Source organism: Rhinatrema bivittatum, chromosome 10 (assembly GCF_901001135.1).
Source record: "Rhinatrema bivittatum chromosome 10, aRhiBiv1.1, whole genome shotgun sequence".
NCBI lineage: Eukaryota > Metazoa > Chordata > Amphibia > Gymnophiona > Rhinatrematidae > Rhinatrema > Rhinatrema bivittatum.
The window spans coordinates 104,870,376-104,887,486 of NC_042624.1; the positions used below are offsets into that span (position 1 = coordinate 104,870,376).

The 17,111-nt window shown below is 41.8% G+C and overlaps 1 protein-coding gene across 5 annotated transcripts in view; it reads right to left on the bottom strand.

The window, feature by feature from the left end:
* FGGY (FGGY carbohydrate kinase domain containing) overlaps positions 1-17,111 on the bottom strand; it is a 340,924-nt gene that overhangs the window by 3,056 nt on the left and 320,757 nt on the right. For all 5 annotated transcript variants that reach the window (XM_029617869.1, XM_029617871.1, XM_029617867.1 and 2 more), the window contains one exon: positions 9,410-9,471. In XM_029617869.1, the coding sequence (XP_029473729.1) occupies positions 9,410-9,471 (62 nt within the window). Of the gene's footprint in view, positions 1-9,409; positions 9,472-17,111 lie in introns of those variants that run through there.

Below are 17,111 nucleotides of genomic sequence, written 5' to 3' on the forward strand. Positions count from 1 at the left end.
AACGGCTGCAGACGTTTGCAGCAATCTGTGGGCGACCGTAGGCAAGTTGCAGGTCCATGTAAAGTGATGGCCATCTGCAGATGGCTCTGAACAGTATAGTTTCTCTCACATCACTTTTTACTTTTAAGCTTGTAAGGGCTACAGTAGAAAGCCATACTTAATTACATTGCCCAAACAGTACAAAGTGGTGGGCAGGCTTTGATGTGTTTGCGGTAAAAGCAGGGCAGGCTCCATTTCCCATGCCTGCAATCTACCTTTCAACAAATGACCCTGTTAAGCACACAGCCAGATCTGTTACCAGAAACCATGTCCTGCAGCTCCTTGATACAGCAATCTCATGACAGGTGTAGCACCCTAAATAGGGGCTGTAGATGGTGCTCAAACACTTTCCCCCACCACTTCTTTCACTGGGCTTTTTTTTTTTTTGTTTTGTTTTTTAATCTCTAGTATTGTCTACAGCTGGTTCTGATTTGCTTGAAATCACAGCCTTGCTTTCTATTTCAAATTATTTTATTTTCCTGCATAGATTCAGCTGTAATGCAATTGCATCTGTGACAAAAGATATAGAAGTGAAACATCCTAGCCCTCATTCACCCCTTCAACATCAATTCATTAAAAAAAAAAAAAAAATAGAAACAAAAACCAACAAGATGAATATCTTTTAGCTTCCATGTGACAGCTGGGGGTAGAATTGGTAGGGAAGGGCAGGTAGAAAGTCCCCAGTTCAACTCTCGAGGATGTTCTGGAGGCAGCCACCACAGCCGTTCTGATCATTGCTCAAAGTTGGCACCTGGATTTGGGAAGGAGGCCTGGTGAATGGCCAGTGGCCAAAGGACTGCTGCTATAGTGATCAGACAAAGTATGTTTTGCTTTTAGGGGTGGAGGGTATAAAATATGTGAAAAGATAGGTTCATGGGCCCTGATTTCAAGCCCAAAGGTCTAGAAGGAAGATGCCGGGTCAAAAAAAAAAAAAAAGTTTTATAGGTAAAATAATTCCGATTCTAAGTGAAGCACTTAATTAACTTCTCTCTTTAAATATAATTTTAATTATTCATGTGGAGGACCATGCAATTTTATAAAGAAATTATTAGTTATCCAGCAAAATAAGAAGACATGAGAAAAATCTGGTTCAGCTCAAGGAGAATATTGAACATTTTCCTTGCAGGTCAATTAGAATTGATTAAAGAAGTTAATATCTTCAGCGGGTGCCTGTGAGCACCAGATGAATCACTGGAAGCTCTGTCCTATTACCAGCACTATGAGGGGACAAGATGGCTCAGAGGAATGGGCACAGTGTTATACAGCCCTTTCATCTCAAGATCATCGGTTTTAATCCCAGCTAGAAGCAACCCAGGTGGCAGTCTCAATCCACTTCTAGGGGCCACAGCAGGAGCATTCACAAGTTAGCTCCTGTCAGGTTCCAATGAATCTGAATTCTGCTATATATCTCCTTCCTGACTTGAGACCTGTACATGTAATTGCTTTTTGTCCCACACTTGTCATATGTGAAACCCTGAAGGAGACGCACAGAGAGTAGAAACATGTACTGGGATTTATAGATTTGGTCTATATTTGATATAGCGATTCAAGAGAGAGCAAGGAAGTATAGGAAAACTTGGTTCTTACCTGCTAAATTTGTTCCTGTAATACCACAGATCAATCCAGACTCCTGGGTTTTGCCTCCCTGCCAGCAGAGGGAGACAGAGAAGAAAAGCTTTACTGGTACGGCTACATAACCTAATGTGCCACCTGCAGTTTCTCAATATGACCTGTACCCAAGCCAAGATGAGAATAACTGTAACAATACAAAGACAAAACCCACACTCCTCATGAGCAGTAGAAAGTTGGAGCCCCAACTCGTATCTCTGTGTCCAGAACCTCCAGAAAATGAAATAAAAACACCAGTGCACAATGATATTCTAATAATATGAGCAGACTTTCTTAAATGAGTGGGGCTCTGGAGTGATCTGGAGTATTCCAGGAATGAAAATTAGCAGGTAAGGACCAATTTTCCTTTCCTGTTCATACCCCAGATCATACCTGAGATGCATCCAAGCTTCCCTAAACTGGGTGGGACTGAGAATAGTATAGCTCACGGTACACTCTCCCCAAACCCAATGAAGTCCGGAGCCTGAACATCCAAGCAATAATGTTTGGTGAAAAGTGTGCAATGACTTCCAAGTAGCTGCCTGACAGAAACTCTTGCAGCGACAACTGCTGACACCTCGGCCCAAGAGGTCATCTGCATCCGAGTCAAATGAGCCCTTTGCTCTTCTGACATGGGATGACCCCTGCAAATATATGCCAACGCACTCACCTCCTTCAATCAATGCACAATCATAGTTTTGAATGCTTTGTGTCCCTTCTTGAGCCCATTACAAAGCACAAAGAGGTGATCTGATCTCTGGAAACTATTAGTCACCTTGAAATACCTCAACAATACCCACCAAACATCCAGCATGTGAAGCTCCCTCGCATGTAGTGTTGAATTCAAATCTGGAAAAGTGGGAAGTTCCTCTGTCTGGCTAAGATGAAAAGCTGAAAGAACCTAAGGAAGGAATGAGGGTATTGTGAGCGATGAGATCCCAGACTCCGTAATCTGCAGAAAACGTATTTGACAAGACAATGTCTTAAGTTCTGAAAGTCTTCTGGCCGAACAAATCACCTCCAAAAAAACTCTACCATTCATGGTTAAATCCTTTAGAGTCCGCCTTCTTAGTGGTTCGAATGGTGCCTCACATTTCCCCCTCAGAACCAGATTCCAAAAGGGACACAGCTTCCACACAGGAGGTCATAAATGCATCACACCTCTTAAGAAATGAACCACATCTGGATGCAAGGCCAGGAAAACTCCCTTCACCCTAAGACAGCCTAAAGCTGCCACCTGCACCTGAAGAGAATTAAAGATTAGCCCTTTAACCAGATCCTTCTGCAGAAAAGACAAGATGTAGAAAACTGAAGCGTGAGCAGGTTGCATGCCCTGCTTGTACACCAAGCTTCAAAAACCCTCCATAACCCTGAACATAAGCCAAGGATAACTCTTACATATTAAGTGTTCCCTTTTAAAAGTCAAATCACAAGACAGAAGCCGATCTGCTTGATCCAAAAATATTGGACCCTGACGAAGAAGACCCAGAAGATAACCTAACTGTAATGGGCCATATACTCACCAATATCCCCCGGTCATCGACCTCTACGTTGTGAAATGAGATAGGGATCAATTATAATAACTGCAAAATATGTCAAATCCCCTACTCCAAATGTTAGGTATTAGATAGCGCTATGGTAATATGACCTTCATAATAGGCGTCATAGTGTGTAATTCTTACCATTTGGTCACTCTGCCTTATGCTTAATCATTGGTCAGTCCATTTTTATAAAATATTTTTCGTGTGCTAGTGCTTCCGTGTATTAAAACGTTAACTTCATTAGTACAAAACTTGCAGTCTTTGTTGATACTTATCTTAACTTAGATTAATTTCTTGCATGTTATTAGCCCGAGACTCTCCTCACAGATGGTCCGTAGCAATGTGACCACTGTGAGGAGAGTCTCGGGCTAATAACATGCAAAGAAATTACATCTAAGTTAAGATAAGTATCAACAAAAGACTGCAAGTTTTGTACTAATGAAGTTAACGTTTTAATACACGGAGCACTAGCACACGAAAATATTATAAAAAATGGACTGACCAATGATTAAGCATAAGCAGAGTGACAAAATGGTAAGAATTACCACACTATGACGCCTATTATGAAGGTCATATTACCATAGCGCTATCTAATACCTAACATTTGGAGTAGGGGATTTGACATATTTTGCATGGGCCATATACTGCCATGGTTACCAGGTCTGCACACCACAGATGACAAGGCCACTCCTGCACCACTAGAATCATTGTGCCTGAATGCCTCTCTACATGAAATAACATCTTGCTCACCAATAGCCGTGGAGGAAACACAAAGAAGAATCCCCTATGGCCAAGTTAGAACCAGTGAGTCAATACCTTCCACTCCATTTTATCATCTGCAACTGTATAACTGAGGCATCTTGACATTCTGTCCTGATGCCATCAAATCCATGTGGGGATTTCCCCACTTGGTCTGAATGTGGAGCATTGCCTCCTCTGATAGGTTCCATTCTCCTGGGTCCCGTTTTCGCCGACTGAAAAAGTCTGCCTGCACGTTGTCTACTCCGGCTATATGAGATGCTGTTAGGATCGCCAGGTGCTGCTCTGCCCAATGCATCAATTCTTGCGCTTCTTGAGAATCTCTATCTGGTCCCTCCCTGCAGTTGATATATATCACCGTTGTTGCATTGTCCGACAGAACATGCACCGCACGACCTTGTAAACATGGCAGAAAGGAATGAGATGCTAAGCACACCGTCATCTCTAACTGATTGATAGACCATAAAGCTTCCTCCGTGGACCACTGACCCTGACACACCGCTCCCCACCCAGATAGGCTGGCATTGGTGTCACTACTACCCACTCCAGGACATCCAAGTTCATTCCTCATTTCAGATAGATCTGATCAAGCCACCAGGACAGACTGGACCTGTACGCCCACTTGAATGGGAGAGGACTTTGAAACTCCTCCCATAATAGGTCCCAACAGGAGAGAAGTGCCCTCAGCAGGGGCCACATATGAGCGAAAATCCAATGAACCAACTTTAGTGTTGATGCCAAGGACCCTAGCACCTGCAGATAATCCCAAACATTGGGAATTGAGAGCTGCTAGAGGCTGCAAACCTGCTTCTGCAGCTTCACTAGTCTCTCCTCTGTAAGAAACACCTTGTCAATCCAGGTGTCAAAATGAGCTCCCAGGTACTCCATGGACTGAGACGGTGTTAAGTGACTCTTTGCTAGGTTCACCATCCATCCCAAAGACCTCAACCTCTCTAGGATCCTCTGTACTGCCTGATGACAGAGATCTGACAACTGTGCTTGGATGAGCCAGTTGTTCAGGGACCCCTTTCCTTCTGAGCGCTGCTGCCAGCACCATCATCACCTTGGTGAACATGTGTGAAAACCACTGCCAACCCAAAAGGAAGGGTGCAAAACTGAAAATGATCTTCCAGAACCATGAACCTCAGAAACTTCTGATGCTCAAACCTGATTGGAATATGCAGATACACCTCTGTGTGTCCAAGGATGCTAGGAACTCTCCTTTCTGAACCCTTGCTATCGCAACTGTAAGCACCTTGAGGGTTGCATTCACCTTTTCAAGTCCAAAATTGGTCTGAAATGTTCACCATCCTTTTTTGTTTGATACCACAAAATATATGGAATATCTTCCCTTTCTTTGCTCCTCTCTGGGAACAGGCACTATAGTCCCCAGACTCTGTACATCGTCACCATTTGGGAAACCATTACCTTCTTGGTGCGAGAAGTGCAGGAGATGTAATCTCTTGCAGCAGTCGAGCAAGTTCTAACGTGTAGCATCTCTTATCAGCTCTAGAACTCATTGGTCCGTTGTGATCTTGGCCCACTTTTTAAAAGAGGGGCTAACTGCTTTCTGACAGCTGGAAGAGAATGGACCAGCCTTGTTTCATTGTGAAGACTTAGCTCCCCTGGAGCCTTGGCCCAGTTATCTCAGTTAGGCTTTTGCCCACCCCCAGAAGGACTGGACCTTGAGTACTGTGTACAGTTCTGGTCACCGCATCTCTAAAAAGATATAGTTGCACTGGATAAGGTACAGAGAAGGGCAACCAAATGATAAAGGGGATGGAACAGTTCTCCAATGAGGAAAGGCTAAAGAGGTTAGGGTTATTCAGCTTGGAGAAGAAACGGCTGAGGGGGAATATGATAGAGGTCTTTAAAATCATGAGAGGTCTAGAATGGGTAGATGTAAATCAGTTATTTACACTTTCAGATAATAGAAGGACTAGGGGCACTCCAAGAAGTTAGCAAGAAACACATTTAAAAACTAATCAGAGAAAATTCTTTTTCACTCAATGAACAATTAAGCTCTAGAATTTGTTGCCAGAGGATGTGGTTAGTGCAGTTAGTGTACCTGGGTTTAAAAAAGGTTTGGATAAGTTCTAGGAGGAGAAGTCCATTAACTGCTACTCAGTAGCATGGGATCTTCTAGTGGTTTGGGGTACTTGCCAGGTTTTTGTAGCATGGTTTGGCCACTGTTGGAAACAAGATGCTGGGCTTGATGGATTCTTGGTCTGACCCAGTATGGCAATTTCTTATGTTCTTATGACCCTGCCTCTGAGATGAAGAACAGTTTTTGTTCTGCCAAAATCTTCGATTATCCCTGAAACGTGACAGAGTTGGAAAAGATATTTCCTCCCTCCAGTTTGTCTTCCAGAAACTTATGCCCTTTGGACTCACCCAGATGTTTTATCAGCTGCTCCAGATCCTCCCCAAACAAGAGCTTGCCCTTAAACAGTAGGGCCCCTAACTAAGACTACAACCAAACATTTGCAGACCAGTTTCTCAACTACAGCAGCCATCTGGCTGAAACTGCTGACATGACCCTGGAAGATGTTCTAATCAAGTCATACAGCGCATCCGCCACCTAGGCCATTGCTGCTTCCAAACGCTCAGTCTGCTTAGTGGAGGATGCTGAGGAAGAACCCTCGCCTACAAGCTCTGGACTAGCACAAAACATGCTCTCTGCATAAAACTGCTATATACAGCAGCCCAGATGCCCAAAGCCGAGACCTCAAAAATTCTCTTGAGATGAACCTTCAGTTTTCGGTCCTGCATGTCTTTCCGTACTACAGACCGTGCCACTGGAATTGTTGTCTTCTTGGTCACTGCAGGGACAGACGCATCCTCTGGTAACAGGCACAATTTTGCCATCACCCTTCTGACCTTCAGCCTAGTCTCCGGAGCATCCCACTCTCTGACCACCACTTCTTCACCAACTTGTGGAATGGAAGGCCTTTTCTGGACCTTTCAATCTGTCCATGATAGAATCTACTCCTTCCTGGTCAGACTCTTCCTGTGGCACTTTAATGCCAAGAATCCTTGAAATCCTCCCAAACTCTTTCGCCTCAGCCAAGACCCTGCACCAAGACAGCTGCCTTTAGAGCTCTGATCCTCTGCAGCCAACAGATGCCGAGTCCTCATTTGTTCTTTTTTTTTTTTCTTCAAACTTTACTTTGAGAGAGAAGATAAAAAATACTTCCCTGAAGGCTGCAAAGATGATCACTGGATCCTCAGGGTTCTCGGGCTCCAGGGGAGAAGGAGGGATCTGGACCACCAGATATCTTAACTCTCACACTATCCAGGTATGAGCATAAGTCAAGGGTCACTAACCCCCTAGGAGGGCTTCCTTTGCTGTACTTCTTCTTTGTTCTTTATATATACACACACACACATACATACATACATATACACACCATATATTCTCCAGACTGCAGGTTTTGCACCTCTACCATCTGCTGGAGACAGCGAAATATTGAAGGACTGCAGGTGGCACACTAGGTTATATAGCAGCGTCAGTAAATCTTTTCTTCTCTGTCTCCATCTGCTGGCAAGGAGGCAAAACCCAGGAGTCTGGACTGATCTGGTATATGAAGAGGAAACAGAAAACTTCAGACCACCTTAACAGGACTTGCACACTAGTCTCGCCTGGTCCTCCTTAAGATTGAGACCCACAGAGAATCCTTGGTGAAGGGAGGAGCCCTTCACCAGAGTATAAGACCTCAGGGCTTAGAAGGGTTAAGCAGGCCCGGAGAAGAGAGTTCCACCGTATGAGAAGATCTGCTAAGTTTAAGGTTTGCGAGTGACAACTGTTAAGACATGCTAGGTTTAAGTTTGGAACTTGTCTGAAGTCAAGGTGAGCTGCCTACCAGTGATTGTTTTGCTTTGCACTATTCTTTGTTATTTGTGAATTACCTGAAGCCAAGGTGAGCTGCCTAAGTTGTTTTGTTTGGCTGTGCACTGCACTTTCCTTTGTTTTCACTGTAAATAAACTGCACTTAAGGAAACAGCCAGAGTTTGCCTCCTGTTTTCCTCTTGCTGTCCCCAAGCTGCTACTGCTTGAGTTACCACAACAGTATGACATTCAGTTTGCTAGAAGGATTCAGAATGGTGCTGTAGAAGCTCCCGCAGTGAAGTTGGTCTTCCTTCTGACTGATTTAGATTAATGATTTTGCCTTTAAAAAATTAATGTGAATTTATTTTTATTTATTTATTTATTATTTTTAACTATGACATGCTGAAATATTTTTTTCCCTTGACTCTTTGGCTCAGTAGATTGCAGAACAGTGTGTTCCATAACTTTTTGCAGCTTTATTAACAAATTATTACAATATTCCTGTTGTATATTAGTCATGAGAGTCCACAGATTCCAGAAAAATCTAAATACCGATAGTGCTATATACCTTTGGTATATAGCCCTAAGATAAAGATCTCACTTCCCTCAAAAGGTAAAATACCTTTCTCAATTATTTTCTGTACGTTGGGGCTTGGCATATTGGCTTCCCGATAAAGTCCAGCAGGGTATTAGTGAGCAATCAGATACACACATCACCTTCAAGAAAGTCCATGCATCAGAGAGTAAAGAACTTTCAGGAATTTTTTCCAGGAGAAATTAGTGCCTGTTCAAGATGCTGAATTGACAGCACTGGAAGCTAAAGTCTTTCATCGATCCACAGAACAAGCACAGGCAGTGGGAGCAGAAGCTTCCTAACATTGCCATGCCAATCTTCCTCAAGCCTGTTCTGGAAGGTCCACCTCCACAGCTTAAAGAATCTTTGGCTTCTTTATTGGGACTGTCAACAATGATGCCAATTTGGGATTATAAACACTGCAAACACTGTACCCTTGGGGAATGGGATGGAGATCATCAACTCCTTTCAGACTGGCCCCCAACCAGCTTTCAGATAGCAATGACCTTTGGCTGCTATCAACCTGAATGACATTTGAACTGAACTGATGACCTAGGTTCTTTAACCCTATGATGCCAATTGCCTGAGTCAGCCAGTCACCCACAGCTTTCAGTTTTAAAAATGTTACTCCTGAGGCTGCAGAACTCAAACTCACAGACAGCATTTCTAGCTTTATGGATGTGCAAAATGCATGACAATGAATTATTTTAGGTGAAATGAGCAAGGGTACCTAGGAGTAAGGCCAAAAACAATTATGCCTGGAAACAGGCCCAGAAATATTTTGAAAACTCCAGTTAGTGCTGTTTTAACACCTTGTAAGAGGAGGCAGCTAATACTTGACTGTGGCACTATATTTTGGCCACAGGACTGTCTGTGTGGAAAAAGATATTCTACAGAAAAAAAAAAAAGAGATATTCCTCAATTTTTAATGCCCCATTCATTTCTTACTCCCGTTATTGATGGAGAATAAGGGGCTAAAATCATGAATGTTACATCTGCTCATGCTGAGGTTTGGACAATTCTATAGAATCTGCTATCATTCAGCGTACATGGAATTACCTTTTGACTTGCTCATTGGGCCACACAACTTTCCCAATTCTTCCCATTCTTTTCATCGCCTCCTGGAAAAGAAAAACAACAATGAAACTTCTCTGTGATGGGACCATGAGGAGTGTGTAAATGCTGCACCCTGGCAACAAGAGCAGCGGCAGAGTAATACGAGTAACTAGGAAAAAAAAAAATCCCCATCAGGCATGACATCAATCATCCCTGGTTTGAGTTAAAGTACTACACAAGGCGCTGCTCAACTTTTATGTGCCTCAGACCTACCCAAGTTAAGCCAGCACGTCTATGATTTCATCACCAAAGCCTTGAACTGCAGGTTCTATAAATGAGCATTTTTACCTCTCTTTCAAAGGAACCATGAAAATTACATTGACTTACAATCTCTGAAAACCTATGCTGGAAAACTTTGCACCTAAATGAAAAAAAAAAGTTAAAAGGGAGCTTAGACTAACTAAGCAGGCAAACGTGCCAGAAAAGCATTCTGGGCATGAATTTCTGCTGCTATGAGGCCCTTTGTTTACCCACTTGGGGGTCGCTGGTTTAAGCTGTACATAGGAAGTATGAGGGCCCCATACTGGCTCCAGTACAGCTCTTGGGCTTTGAAGCTGGAACTAGTAGACTTCAGACAAAGGACTCTTAACATAGCTAAGCCAGGAAAGCACTGCTATAACTAACCGGTTTTCCTCCCTTTATTGCTTCACTAACACCAGAACCAGTATCACATCTGCTGAGAGTATCTGTGTGCTGGATCAGGTGAGCAAAATCGGTGGATCGTCTTGGCCTTTCATCTCTTCCGAAACAAGAGCATGTGGTGGTGGTGCACGTAGCTTCCGTCTTTATGCTTTTTGTACCATAGAAAGCTATCATTTGGGATTTCTTAGCCTGAACGCAATTATGGACTCTGCAAAATGCTACCTATAAAAATGACTGTAAGACTGACAAACTATCTTAAAATAATCTATGTAATTGCTAGAGGAAACGCAACCAAGGTTTAGCCACATCTTCTGGCTGCTTCAACACTCTGCAGTGCCACCGTTTCCTACCTGCCCTCAGAATTAGTAGGGTGCCAATTACAGAATGGCCCGGCTGCTACATTTGCAAAAACAGCTGCGGGATTTCAACATTTTCCATGAGGTAGCCTTAACTTGCTCAGTAATATAACTTTAAAAATAGCTTGGTTGAAGATTCAAACCAAATTCAGACAGCATTCGAAACCATGCAAAATGCAATCTTAATTTGAGTTGCATTAGTTCTCTTCTTCGGCAATTACTGTACACCAGTGGGACACTTTCTTTTTTACAACGAGCTTTGTTTTGCAAAATAAAAATAAAACGTTTTGTGAGATGGCTTTACAGTTCATTCTTTTCTCTCTCCACAATAGCTGTGCTATAAATAAACCCTGAAATTCACATTTGACGGTCGTTTCTAAAGGCCAGGCAAAAGGCAAATGAAAGATGACGCAGAAAAAAAAGAGAGGCACTGTGCAGCAGGAGTGAAAGAGTGCATTCATGATCTGTAACCTTTCCTTGTGGTGTCAAAGCTGAGGAGATGCTGCCCAGTAAACCCATGACTCACCAATAGGAATACCCAGTCCAATGTGTCACGAGGAGAAAAAGATCCCTCTACTCCCAATCTAATTTTTAGTGATGATTCAGCTGCATGTTGTTACCCATCTTTCAATTAGACAATAAATCAAGCCATAGGCTCTGCAAGATTTAGAGATCCCAGCATACTTTAGAAAGGACAGAGCAATGACAAAGGAAGAGAAATAAAATTATGACACTTCAGGCTGAATTAGTTGTAAGGGTTCTGGCACTGCCATGCGGACCACACCTGGGTTCAGTTCCTGGCGCAGGTCTATTCCTAAGCTCAGCCACATTCACAGCAAAGGGCTCAGCCAGACTCTTGGACTCAGCTGCATTCTGGCTTGTGCGGCACTCACAGACTGAGTTGCACTCCCACGATTACTCACGCTCCAGCCTCAGCTGCCCACTTGGTCTCAGCCTTACCCACACTCTCAGCTTAAGACACACTCCCGGGCTCAGCCGCATAATTCCTAGCCATGCCCTCAGTTTTTGCCACACTCCTGGGCTCAGCTGCACTCCCAGCCTTAGCAGCTCTCCCAGAATTGTCGCACTCCCAACCTTGCCTCACTCCCAATCTCAGTCACACACTTTCTGACTCAGCCAGCTGGAGAAACAGTAGCCTGAGCAAGGAATGATTTCAGCCTTATTACCTGACTGTATCATCTATTAACCATCAAGCTGACCAGATGAGCCCTTTTCTTGCCTTTACCAGCTACTACCGCCATCCTGCACGCCTAGATTCTTATTAGTTGGTATCACAAGTGTGGCATGTTCAGATTAGGAAACTGGGCTTTTGGATCTCAGATCATCTATTATTTGTACCATAGGTTTTCTGTACTAATGTTTGGCAATTCCTGCCTGGGACAACTTGGAAAACAATCTTTTGGTCTGAAATGAAAGGATGGGGCAACTCACAATTGATCTGGAAGACACTGTTTACCGTCATGGAGACACGATGGCAGTAATGATTAAAAATACTAATAGTCTGCCAGACAAGGTTGACCGGCTGGAAAATCATGCTTGAGTTTATAATCTACGCCTCCTGGGTGTTGAAGAAGACTTGCTTGACTGGGAGGATTTAGCTAATCCAGTTATTTTCAATTTTACACAAAGGATATTTATAGCTATCTAAATTGTTAACGTGTGATGCTTCAAAAAGCTAAATTCTTGCACAATGACCGAGGGAAAACATTTCTTTGAATGAAAATATTAGGATTAATCACTTATTTATATTGTAAACTTCATGGGCTGGGCTTTTATTTTTAAATCTCTAGTGTTGCTTTAAGCTTATATTAAACAAAAAATGACCTGGAGCATCTTGCACGCTGCATTCTCTGCAAATTTTGAGCTACATTCTAGTAACATGCAAGTCCACTGGTTTATTTCATTCTGCTTCACTTTTTGTTTTAGGTTGTTGGAGCTGGTGTGCTGCTTATTTGAGGATAATTCACTAGTTTTGGGCTAGACAAGAACTTTCATTACAATTCATTCTGTTACCTCAGTTTTACATGGGAAAGAAGAAAATGCATTGGACAAATGGACGTTAAGGCTGTCCAGTCCTCTGTGATCTGAAATAAGTTGTATGAACGAACAGATATAATTTAATATATGAACATAAGCTATGGCCGTGCTGGGTCAGAACAAGGTCCACTGAGCACAGCAACCTGTCTCTGAGAGTGGCCAGTTCGGGTCACAAGTACCCAGCAGATCCCAAAAAATGTAGATCTGTTTCTTGTTATTCATTCCCAGGGATAGTGATGGCTTCCCTAGTCTACCTAGCTAATGTTTTATGGACTTCCCCCCCAGGAACTTCTCCAAACCTCTTGTAAACCGCGCTATGCTAGTTGCCCGACACATCCTCTGGCAACAGATTCCACCGCTTGATTGTGCACTGAGTACTTTCTATGATTCATTTTCAATCTACTGGTTGGCAGTTTCATGGAGTGTCCCCCTTTTGAAAGGGTAAATAACCATCCCCAATTTACCTGTTTTACCCCTCTCATGATTTTATAAAACCTCTATTATAATCCCCTCTCAGTTATCACTTTCTGAAAGCTGAAGAGCCCTGACCTGTGTAGACACTGTTCATAGAGGAGCCGTTCCATCCCCTTTATCATTTTTTTTCTCCCTTCTCTGCACCTTTTCTACTCCTGCTATGTATTTTGTGAACTGGGGGTAGCCAGAACTGCAGACAGTACTCAAGGTACAGTTGCACATTGGCTCAATATAGATGCAATATGATGTTTTCCATTTATTCTCCCTTCCTTTTTGGATGATTCGTAACATTTATTTGCTTTTGACTGCCACTGCACACTGAGATGAGGATTTTAATGTACCGTCTACTAGGACTCTGAGGTCCTTTTCCTGAGTGGCGATTCTGAATATGGAACCCAGCATAGTGTATTTGTAATTGGGATTATTTTTTCCTATGCGCGTAACATTGCACTTTTTAAATAAAACATTTAATCTGCCATTCAGATGCTCAGTCTTACAAGGTCCTTCGCTAGTTCCTCACAATCCACTATTTTAACTATTTCAAATAATTTTGTGTCATCTGGAATCTGATCACCTAACTCATTCCCTTTTTCAAATCATTTATGAATATGTTAAAAAGCACTCCATTAATGACCTTTCATCATTTGGAAAACTAACCTACTCTCTGTTTCTTGTCTTTTAACCAGTTATCTATCCAAAATAAGACACTGTCTCCTATCCCATTCATTTTTAATTTTCTGAGGAGTCTCACATGGAGAATTTTGTTAAATGCCTTCTGAAAATCCAAATACATTATATCAACTGACTCACCTTGATGTACATATTTACACTTTCCAAAAAATCTAATAGATTTTTAAGGAAGCCTTTCCTCTGCTAAAATCATATAGACTCTTCCCTAGTAAGTCATGTCTATCTATATAGCCAGTAATTTTATTTTAAAAATAGCTTTCACTATTTTGCTGGGCATCAATGTCAGGTTCACCAGTCCATAGTTTCCCGGATCAAACCTGGAGGCTCTTTTAAAAACCAGCATTACAATGGCCCCCATCCAGTCTTCAGGTATTGTGGCATTATTAAATTAGAGGTTACAGATTACTAGTTATGGGTTTACAATCTCATGTTTGAGTTCCTTCAGAACTCTGGGGTGGATACCATCTGATGCTAGCGATTTGTTATTCTTTAGTTTGTCAGTTTGATCTAGAACTTCTTCCATTATCACAGAGATTTGCTTTAGTTGCTCAGCATCATCACCATCAAAGAATGTTTTTGGTGTGGGTATGTCCCCAACATCCTTCTCAGTAAACACGGAGGCAAAGTATTGACTTAAATAAATTGCAGAAAAACTATTTATTGCTTTTATATACCGTCAATCTGTAGACAATCTTATTGGTGTGCAATAGATAAAATATAAATCAAAATACAATATGGGCTGGATTTTAAAAGATTTATGCGTTTAGAGTGGGTTACGTGCGCCGGGCCTATTTTATAAAGGCCCGGCAACGCGCGTAAAGCCCCGGGATGCGTCTAAGTCCCAGGGCTTGCAAAAGAGTCTATATGATTGCTTGCATAGGTCAAATGCGCACAACTGAACTGTTGTGTGCATTTGACCTATGCTGCGGCCATATCCATTCAATAAAGATCTTCTTTTCAAATAACAGTGTGACAGAGTTATCTTTCACTAATGTGATTGGTAAAAATTGGAAAAGTGTGGGGGGGGGGGGCAATTATAGTAGATGAGAGGAGACAGTCACATCTGAGATAGTTATGTACACTAAGATCTTTGTGGGAGTCAGAACAGTGTCTAGAATGAAGAAATTCTGAACTGCATAAAAAATATAGGTGAGTTTTACCTTATTACTCCTTCAGTGACTGTGAGACATTACTTTGTAGCTCTGTATCCTGTGGCAGAAAAGTTCAAGTCACAAACAAGACGGTCTGCTACTGAGGATAGGGAAAGACCTATAGTACCTGATTGTAATCTGCTTTGAAGTGCCGAAAGGCGGAATATAAATCAAATAAATAAAACTTCTGCTTTGTGGGTGGTTGTCCAGTGCCAATTGTACTGCGAAGGCATTTTGATCGTAGGATCTTTTTTAGAGCTAGGGTGGAATGGTACTCTCTCTGTTCTAACTTATAGGTCAGGATCAGAATGTACTGTTATTTTATGTCCACAGAGTTTTTCTGGTAGCTATAAAGCTGTCTGGGAGTGTACCAGCCAAGCTCTGCAAGACTGGATATGCTGATGATATATTAGAGGGTTTCTTTAGACAGGTTCTGTCAAAGTTGATTTCTTCTTCACTTCATCTCTATTGCAAGGATGCCTCTAAAATAATTCTGTTTCTATAGTCACTATGAAATGCCTGGCTTCTCCTTTCATGAATAAAAGAACCATGGATATCAGCAGAAAATAACAAGATACTGTTTCTTTAAGTTTTGATGTTCTCAGATACTTCTATGTATACATTTTATAGCTGATGACTTTCTTTTAATATAATATAGAATCAGAGAAAGCACCTGGCAATGTAATCTTGTCCACCCCTCTGCTTACAGGCAGGATCCATTGTACCAAAAATCAGCCCATATATTTTCCTAAAACAATATTTATTCCTCGCTTCTCTTCAGCAGGAAGGGAACAGGTGCTGACGTGGTACTAATGTTCCATACTTAAAGTGCTAACATATTTACAATTTCCGCACCTCCTGCAGTGTACTATTTGTCATTACTGGATTAGCACTGCTTTTGTAACTCCTAATTAATTGCATAAATATTGCAGCAGCTCCAAAGCCCCATTTGTCTCTTCTGTGCTCCTGCAGTTTACTGCCATTCTGAAGCTCAGCACTTGGGCAGCCAGGAATCTAAAAATGCCTTGTTTGAAAATACTAGTTGGAAACTTCAAGGGGGTTAGAGAAAGAAAGCAAAACATTGTTCTTTTTCTATAGAAATTAAGTCTATCCTCCTACATAATTTTTCCAACTATTGCCTATGAGGTTGCCTTTTCCATGCCATTTTTTTTTGTCTCAAAGCCTTTTTTGTGTGCGCGAAGATTTATATAAATGTACTTAAGCTAATGACAGGCTACCTTGAAAATGAGCTGTTGCAGCCTGCATCAGCAAATTTTTTTTCCATACGGTGAGGCGTGGAACAAAAATATGGATGGGGGAACTGTGAAGGCGTGTGCACCCTTACAAGTGTCAAAATCATTTCATTACACGGGAGGAGAAAAAATGCAGGCCCTTCTCTCCAGCCACTCATGTAATTGAAAAAATTCCCTCATTTGCAAGAAAAAAGAGTTACAAGGTGTCCTTAATATTTCTATTTGGAATTTCTTTTCATGTTTAAGTGCCTTTGCTTTTAGAAGACCTTTTAACTCTAATGCAAAGGGACACGCCACTTCTACTTATTCCCAGAGCGCTAGAAATTTAGGATATTCAAGAGAGGGTATACATCTAATATTTAGTAATATAGTATCCTTATTTTTCAAATTTCCCTAGCATGAAGCATCAGCTTTAACATTTCTGTCTAAAAATATTTTCCAGGTGTTGTTTTCCTTTCCCTGAAAATGTAGTGTCCAATTATTTAAAAAAAAATAAAAAATAGTGGAATTCACATTGGAATCTCCTTCCCCATCTATTGCTGTCTGGTAGAAAATTCAGTTTTCTGCTGCTATCATTGTCCTTGGGCTATCCATCATCTTGAAAATATCTGATCAAGCCAATGAACTGCCTAACATCACTTGATCAGTCAGTCAACCAACCCACCACTTAAAAAGTCATCCATCACCCCTTCCTCCAATTAACCACCCTGACAATACTTCTCTTAGTCTAACCATCCAATTACCTAATTGTTCAAACACAACAAACTTCTAGTCATCTAACCTACTATCCATGATGCAACTACCCAACTAACCCTCCATCAAACCAACCAACCACCCAGCCAACCAAGCAACCAATATATGTTCTTTTCTCTGTCCTCCCAATAGGTTCATACATACAGTTATTTAATTTTTCACAGAATGAATTAAGTGGCCAGAATGAGGTCACATATGTCGAGGGTGTTCTGGAGGTGGGTGGTAGGCATTTCCGAAGGGAGCAGAGTTAGCCGCATAACTTATGTGG